Source organism: Pollachius pollachius (genome assembly GCF_949987615.1).
Source record: "Pollachius pollachius genome assembly, chromosome: 2".
NCBI lineage: Eukaryota > Metazoa > Chordata > Actinopteri > Gadiformes > Gadidae > Pollachius > Pollachius pollachius.
This window is the reverse complement of record NC_136935.1, coordinates 45,899,205-45,906,661: the sequence shown is the minus strand read 5'-3', so window position 1 is coordinate 45,906,661 and position 7,457 is coordinate 45,899,205. Positions and strand designations below refer to the sequence as shown.

General features: G+C 46.0%; 1 protein-coding gene across 1 annotated transcript in view; it reads right to left on the bottom strand.

The window, feature by feature from the left end:
* wdr19 (WD repeat domain 19) overlaps window positions 1–4,608 on the bottom strand; it is a 16,451-nt gene extending 11,843 nt beyond the window's left edge. Inside the window, exons 1-14 of the mRNA XM_079758776.1 lie at window positions 4,555–4,608; window positions 4,200–4,291; window positions 4,023–4,088; window positions 3,805–3,930; window positions 3,502–3,617; window positions 3,182–3,297; window positions 2,700–2,780; window positions 2,499–2,611; window positions 1,953–2,126; window positions 1,778–1,848; window positions 1,451–1,623; window positions 845–965; window positions 456–562; window positions 177–296 (exon numbers count right to left, since the gene is read on the bottom strand). Coding sequence (XP_079614902.1) covers window positions 177–296; window positions 456–562; window positions 845–965; window positions 1,451–1,623; window positions 1,778–1,848; window positions 1,953–2,126; window positions 2,499–2,611; window positions 2,700–2,780; window positions 3,182–3,297; window positions 3,502–3,617; window positions 3,805–3,930; window positions 4,023–4,088; window positions 4,200–4,291; window positions 4,555–4,560 — 1,482 coding nt within the window. The 5' untranslated portion in view covers window positions 4,561–4,608. The remainder of the gene's footprint in view (window positions 1–176; window positions 297–455; window positions 563–844; window positions 966–1,450; window positions 1,624–1,777; window positions 1,849–1,952; window positions 2,127–2,498; window positions 2,612–2,699; window positions 2,781–3,181; window positions 3,298–3,501; window positions 3,618–3,804; window positions 3,931–4,022; window positions 4,089–4,199; window positions 4,292–4,554) is intronic.
* Window positions 4,609–7,457: the final 2,849 nt, after the last annotated feature.

The following is a 7,457-nucleotide window of genomic DNA, read 5'->3' as shown; positions in this document are numbered from 1 at the left end:
GAGACATACAGAGAGACAGTGAGAGACACAGAGGGAGACAGAGAGACATACAGAGACAGTGAGAGACACAGAGGGTCACAGTGAGGGACACCCAGAGAGACACAGAGACACACAGAGACAAACAGAGACGGCGAGACCCACAGACGGACACAGAGAGCAGAGGGGAGAGGTCCTACATCGGTGCCGTAGTACAGCAGGTCGGCGGTCAGGGCGTGGCAGAGGATGCGACCCTGAGTGCCCTCATCCTCCGGGAACAGCTTCATCTGCTTCTTCTCGTCATGCTCGTCTCTTTCGATCTGAAAAGACACACATAGCCACGCACACACGGAAACACACGCACACTCACACACACACACACACACACACACACACACACGCAGTAAGACTCCATTTGATTGGCGACGGTGGCTGTAAAAAGCTCAAGCCGACTTTCTGGCTCTAAATTCGAGGCTCACCATGTGCAGCTGCACCTTCCCCTCCAGCAGGGCGGCGGCGTGGTCGGCGCTGAGGCACATGCTGGCCACGGTCCCCAGGTACTCCACGTCCTTCAGCCGACTGAACCCTGGGGCCACAGAGGCGGGGGGGGGGCACCATCACGTGGTTTGAGTGGCCCTACATGTTGCTTAGGACACTAGGGCTGTGCAATTAATTGAATTTTATTCGTGATTTCGACTTTTGGGTCTCCAAACGAATATAATTGAGTTGAAACTATAAAAATACATATATATATTCATTAAATATATATATTCAGTGGGTCGCAGATTGCGACCCACTGAATGCCTTGCCTGCATAAAGTCACGTAACATTCGTTCACACCCCCTCAAAGGTTAAGCTGAACACATACCAGCCTCCTGGTCCAGCAAGGCGTAGAACCAGGCTCGGTTGTTCATGCCCACCGCGACATGGAAGGGCCCCACCGCGATGAAGGTGGGCTCCACCTCCACCTCTATGGCCATTGGGGCTTCCTGAGGGCCACACACACACACATATAACACCGTGAATAACCTACAGCGCTCTCTCTAACTGTTACAGGCACCGCGGTGGGGCCGGTGCTTAATGTGTTGGTGAGACTGTGTGCGTGTGCGTCTGTGTCTGTGCGTCTGTGTCTGTCTGTCTGTGCCTTTTTGTCTGTGTTCATGCATGTCTTTGTGTCTGTGCGTGCGTCTGTACGTGTCTGTGCTTGCCTGCGTGCGTGCCTACGTGTGTCTGTGTGTCTGTGCGTGCGTCTGTACCTGTCTGTGTCTGCTTCTGTTTGCTGTGCGTGCGTCTGTCTATCTGTGTGTCCGTGCGTGCGTCTGTACGTGTCTGTGTGTGCTTCTGTTTGCTGTGCGTGCGTCTGTCTATCTGTGTGTCCGTGCGTGCGTCTGTACGTGTCTGTGCGTGCTTCTGTTTGCTGTGCATGCGTCTGTCTATCTGTGTGTCCGTGCGTGCGTGTGTGCGCAATCCTCACCCCCTCCACCGGGTTGGCCACGGTGACCTCCAGCAGCGAGGTGAGGTAGGCCAGCCGCGTGCCGAAGCTGTCCCCCAGGATGGGCAGCTTGGTGAGGAAGACGTGCAGGGTGCCTCTCTGGGTGGACACGGCCAGCAGCTGACCGTCGTCGGTCCAGTTCAGCTGGTCCAGGCCTGGCCAGAAACACGGGGGGGGGGGGATGATGGAGAAGAGAAAGGTAAACCCGTTAGAAATAGCATGGGGATGGAGAGGAAAGGGTGTTAAAAATGAGCAGGGAAAAAGTTTTTTCTGAGTTCATGTAGCGAGCAACAGGATTAGGGGTTCCACCTTTAGTCTCGTCATCCAAATGCACAATGTTGCTGATGTCTTTGAGCTCCGTCAGGTCGTGAATCTTAATGCTGAGAAAAAAAACCATCAACAACAGCTTACTACTCTTCACACACAGACACATCTCAGTTATGTGTGTGTGTGTGTGTGTGTATGTGTGTCTGTATGCGTCTACCTGTTGTCTCCACAGGAAGCAGCCTTGTTCAAGGACTGGGAGATGGCCACGCTGGTCAGGCTGTCCTTGTGGTTGTGCGCCTGGTACAGCTCCTGGCCGATCTCCCGGATGTGGGTGGAGATCACCACGAAGTAGCCGTGGGAGAAGCCAATCAGGATGTAGCCATCGCCATACCTGAAGGGGGCGGAGTTGTGAATTAGAACGAACGAGAGAGAGAGAGAGAGAGTTTGTGATTGTTTTTTCCGTATTTTATACATTCCGTATTTTATACATACACTACTTGGAGGGTTTGTTATTAAATCATACATTTAAAAAGACACTCGTCTCCAAACAGTACACTTTCTTTTCACCACATCTGTGGTGATTTGTTTTTAAGAACTTGTTTTTCTGCATTTATATCTAGGTGATGTAGGTGCGAGTCTTGTTGCCATGGGCCACAAGACATAGAGATAGAGAGAGAGAGAGAGAGAGAGAGAGAGAGAGAGAGAGAGAGAGAGAGACAAGGGCTGGTCATGCTGTTCTGGAGGCGTGCGTGGTGAGCAGTACCAGCGGTAGGAGACGATGCTGCCGTAGCGCGGCTGGAAGGCCAGCTCTATGGGGTTGTCTGGGTCGTTGAGGTTGAACAGGAAGAGCGTCTTCTTCCCCACGGATGCACTCACCTGGTGGGGGTGCAGAGGTCAGAGGTCAGATTGTGTCGGGTACAGTACTGTATCTGATGGTAGAAGGCGAGACCGAGCAGAGACCCACAGTGCTCTCTCCGGGAGATGACCTCTCGTCCGTCTTCATCACGGAGAAGTACACGTCTGAAGGCTCGGCGCGCAAAGACGTCTGGCGCCACACGTCAACCAATGGGAGGGCAGAGAGAGGTCACACACACAAAATGTCCATCGGTTCGTTTTTTTTTTCAGTTTCTTGGATTGTCCTGACTGAATAACAATTAATTTCCTCTGGAAGAACTACAACTCCCAGGTGCAGCAGTATACTTATGGGGAGACATAGGCGTCACATAGACGTCCTTTATGTAATAAATGAGTCAATGATCCTTAGCAACAAGCAAACCACTTCCACGTTCACCAGGACTTTCATATTACCAGCAGATGTTGATTGGGTCAAAACTATATGTGTGGAAGCAGATATAAAAAAGCTAAAGTTGGGTTTGCAAACATCATCAGAGCTAGAAATGGGGCCAAAGGCACGGTTTGGTACAGTCTGCACTGTTGGGGGTCTACCTGCCGGATGGTGTCCCCCTCATGGTTGCTAACGGTAACGGTGCGGTCATCACTGCCGAGAGCCAACAGGTTGTGGGAGCTCCAGCACCCACACGTGATTCTCTTGGTGTGTTTACCTGAGGGACGTTAGGGAAGGACATGGAAAACTTGTCATTAAACTTGTCAAAAACAGTCATTCACCCTTGTCTGTATGGTTATACATTCAGTGTTTGTTTGTGCATCTATTTGTGCGTGTGTGTGTATCTATGTGTATGTGTACGTGTATGCGTATGTTTATGTGTGTGTTTGTGTGTGTGTGTGTGTGTGCGCGTGTGTTTTACCCAGAACAGGTATCTTGCGTGAGGTCTGCTGGTTGTAGATCAGTAAGTTTCCTTTTGCTGTTCCAACTGCCAATAGCGGAGTGGTCTTTGACCACAGGAGGAACGACATCTGATCTCTTGGTTGGAAAAAGGGAATGTAAAACATACCATCAACAATACCATCCATTAAAGGCTAATATTAATGAAAAATTGCAGAAAATGGGTAGAATTTTTAGATCTTATGTCTCCATGAATGTGGAATATCACTTAAAATTGTGTTATTGCTTCTTTGTTTTGTGTAACGTTGTGGCAGTGTTTCCCTACTTCATTCCGCTGTCGATCTGCGACGTCTTGTTGACACTGGCGTCCCACAGGTAGATGGAGCTGGACTTCTCAGATATGACTGCGAGAATATCACCATCCTTGTCCCAGTCCATGGCCACACAATGCCTTAAAGAAAATGGAAATGCTGAAGGACCTTTCTGTGGTGGTTTGGGTTTTGTTTTCTTCGTTATTACGTAGGCATACGCCGGGATATTTACCCTGGTAGGCCGAGTTCATTCCTCTTCTGTCCATGTCTATCAAATATCTTCACCGAGTTATCATTTCTGAGAGAAACAAGAAGCACAAGGCGATTAACCAGTGGGGTCCTCCTACTGACGGCACACAATGCATAGGAGCGTGACAGCGTCATGTTCACTCTGTCACCCTGAACTCACCCCGCAACAGCGATGTAGTTCCCGAGCGTCTTCTGCCACTTGTACAACAGGCTGGACCCGGACCAGGCTTTCTCTGTGATGGTGAAGACACGCTGGAGAGCAAACACATGACAAGTTACCGACCGTATTGTTCTGATGTGCCTTGTAAAGTTCGAGATGACTTATACCGCCTGCGCTTTAATCGCGTGTTGATAACAACAGTGGTTCTATGGGCTATCTCTGACAGCTAACTATTTAGCTTTCGATGCTTGCTAACGTGAGAGTAGTTTGATCATCGATCATTCTAACCGAACTGTGGATATGATACATACAGTTCCATTTGCCAACTATGTTTTTTGTATTCGTTTCAACAAACCTTCATTTTGATTATATTTATTCGGCCCCCTTAACCGCCCCAATGAATATAAGCATCTTCGCAGCAACAGTTATGTGTTTCCCAGAATGCCTCAGTGTTAAGCGTCCGTAGTAGCGTTGTCTTAGCAACAGCGCCCAGCCAATGCGCTGCAGTCTAGCGCACTGTACAGAATAAAGCAGTGTCTGCATTTACAACCATTCCAACTTAACAGCCCGATAATTAATGACAAACCGGAGGTAGATAGATATTTTAATCAAGTAAAACTTTATATAATCAGCATCATATAGTACATATACATAGAGAGAGAGCGAGCGAGAGAGAGAGAGAAAGAGAGAGAAATTGTTTGTGTGTGTGTGCGTGTGCGTGGGTGTGTGTGGGGGGGGGGTTGTGTGTGTGCGTGCGTGCCTGCGTGAGTGCGTGCGTGCGTGCGTGTGTGTCAAACCAATGACGAAGCCACCAATATTTCAGGCCCCTCAATGTATTTGCAAGAGCGTATCATTTAAAACGCTTGTGACATGTTTCTACACGCTATTCACTAGAGGTCAGCATTGGGTAGTTTATAGTTGTAACGTTGCTGGATTGTCAGGTCGTTCAACATAGTAATTACTCTTTGATGCAACATCCAAGGGTGTTTGCATTGATGCATTTTGACATTCACAGGCAAGATGGTGTCATGGCCTGAAAAAAATATCTCTGATCTCCAGTCTTTCGGCAGAGATAGGCTGTGGAGCCTTCTGTGTTTGAACTCCCTGCTCAGATTCCCACAGGGTAAGCATTTCTCCTCTACTAAAGACTGCCGTGCTGTACTGTCCATACTTCACCACCTCTCAAATTGCAAAACTCATCAAGAGCCTCTCTCCCTGTGAGTCTTCCCCCCCTCCCTTTTGATCTAAACTTGATTGGTTAATTGATTCCTGCTGAGCCATCAGGGAGTATCTTCTGAAATCACAACCAGTATCCTTCTCTCGGCTGTCAAGACATTGTGTGTTTGCATGTGAGTGTGTGTGGGCGGGGCATGGGCTTGGGCGTGTGCGTGTGTGCGTGTGTGTGTGTGTACGTGTGTGTGCGTGTGTGTGCGTGTGTGTGAGTGTGTGTGGGCGTGTGCTTGTGTGTTTGGCCGTGGGCGTGGGCGTGTGTGTATTTGTGTGTGTGCGCGTGTCTGTGTGCAGTTGCGTGTTCGTGTGTATGTACGTGTGTGTGGGTGGGCTGCCTCTGAGACCATTTACTGAATATGGTGGATTATTCAAATTGGATGGATTATAGAAAGACTTGCTTCTGGAATAGTTAATGCTACTCTAATATGCCTAAACATAGCCTGAGTACGCAAACAAGCTTAACATTTTCCCCCATTCAATGCTTTCATTTACAGCATGCTTATCAATACTGTGCAGTGAACCGCAGGGTACAAACATCCAACATTATGCATAGGCCCACGTTTCATTTTCTACATGATAGCCTCAGCCCTTCTTTTCTCATTTATTACAGGAAATTGTGTTTTATATAACATTTATTGTACACTGCATAATTTCTGGTCTTTAAATTTTCCTTTGTGGAATAGAAATAAAAATATATATATAATAATAGTTATCAGTTATTATTAGTTTATTGGATTTTAATTTCTAAATCCAAAAACGAAGAATCTCTTTTTAGTTTTCCTGGTCAGAAAGTGGAATGTTCAACTAATACCACTTCATTTTTATTTTTGTCCTTTGCACAGCATAAAATAAAATTGAAAACAAAACAAAGATGAAAAAACGGCCATCTTTTTATTTTCTAAATTGTCGTTGGGGGAAAAAAAAAAAAAACTGGTAACGAGTGTCACATCCCCTAGTGGCTGCTGCCCATTGGCTGCGCTCGAGGAGATTACATCAGGTGGTGAAATAATTGGTTAGAAGATTAACAACCTGGAGAGTGCTTCTTCAGGAGCGAGCATGGGCAACCAGGTGCTATACAATTACTTATCTATACTACACAAATACACAAGTATTTACATATCTATGCACATGCACATCACGCATCTAGGAAAGATTTTACTATGAGGCAGCTGGACAGCTAACAGATGCTCACTGCACACGTCTGGTGCCTGCCTACTCTTCCTTGATAGCTACACTTTATTTATGGGTCTTTACATAATGGGCTCATAGGCATAGTCTAAAGTTGTCAGGATGTTTTTAACCAATCGTCAAGTTTAAAAACTATGGTGAAATGATTGTAAAAAGCAGATGTTAATGGTCTCTTTGGAAATGGACTACCCCGTTATGTAATACGGCCCACTCAAGGACACTCAGGGGACACATGTGTGAAGGTCACCCATGTGTCCTTCTCCATTGGTCCCAGGAATGGATAATTTTATTTCTAGTAGATCTAGCCTACTTTATATACGATGGTGAATCAACCAAACAAAGCAGAGGTTCATATTTGAGTTTCGTCTATAAAACATGTGACCTTCACCGTGGGTCCCAGTGATGGAGAATTTTGTTTCTGGTAGATCTAGCCTACTTTATATACGATGACGATGAATAACCTTTTATTAAACCTATGAAATTCACCCATAGGCTGATGACTATATATATAATTTATACAAAATCAAAATATGTACACACAATTTTCCCATTCTATTTAATTTAATTTATATGTTATATAGAAAACCTTCTACTATAGAATTGCTTTGGGGAGTTTTACTTTAAAGGAATATATGTATTAAAGACCGGAAGTAGAATTAGCATTTTCTGTTTGCTTGACATTGGTACATAATACACTTATTTATTAATGACAGTCAACTGAAAGTATACTCTATTACTTTTAGTATGAAAGAAGTATAGGACCTACTAATAGCATACTTAAATAAATGTTTGTAAGGGTAACTAGAGTTAGCTGACAAACTCGCTAGCGTTAGCAACAGT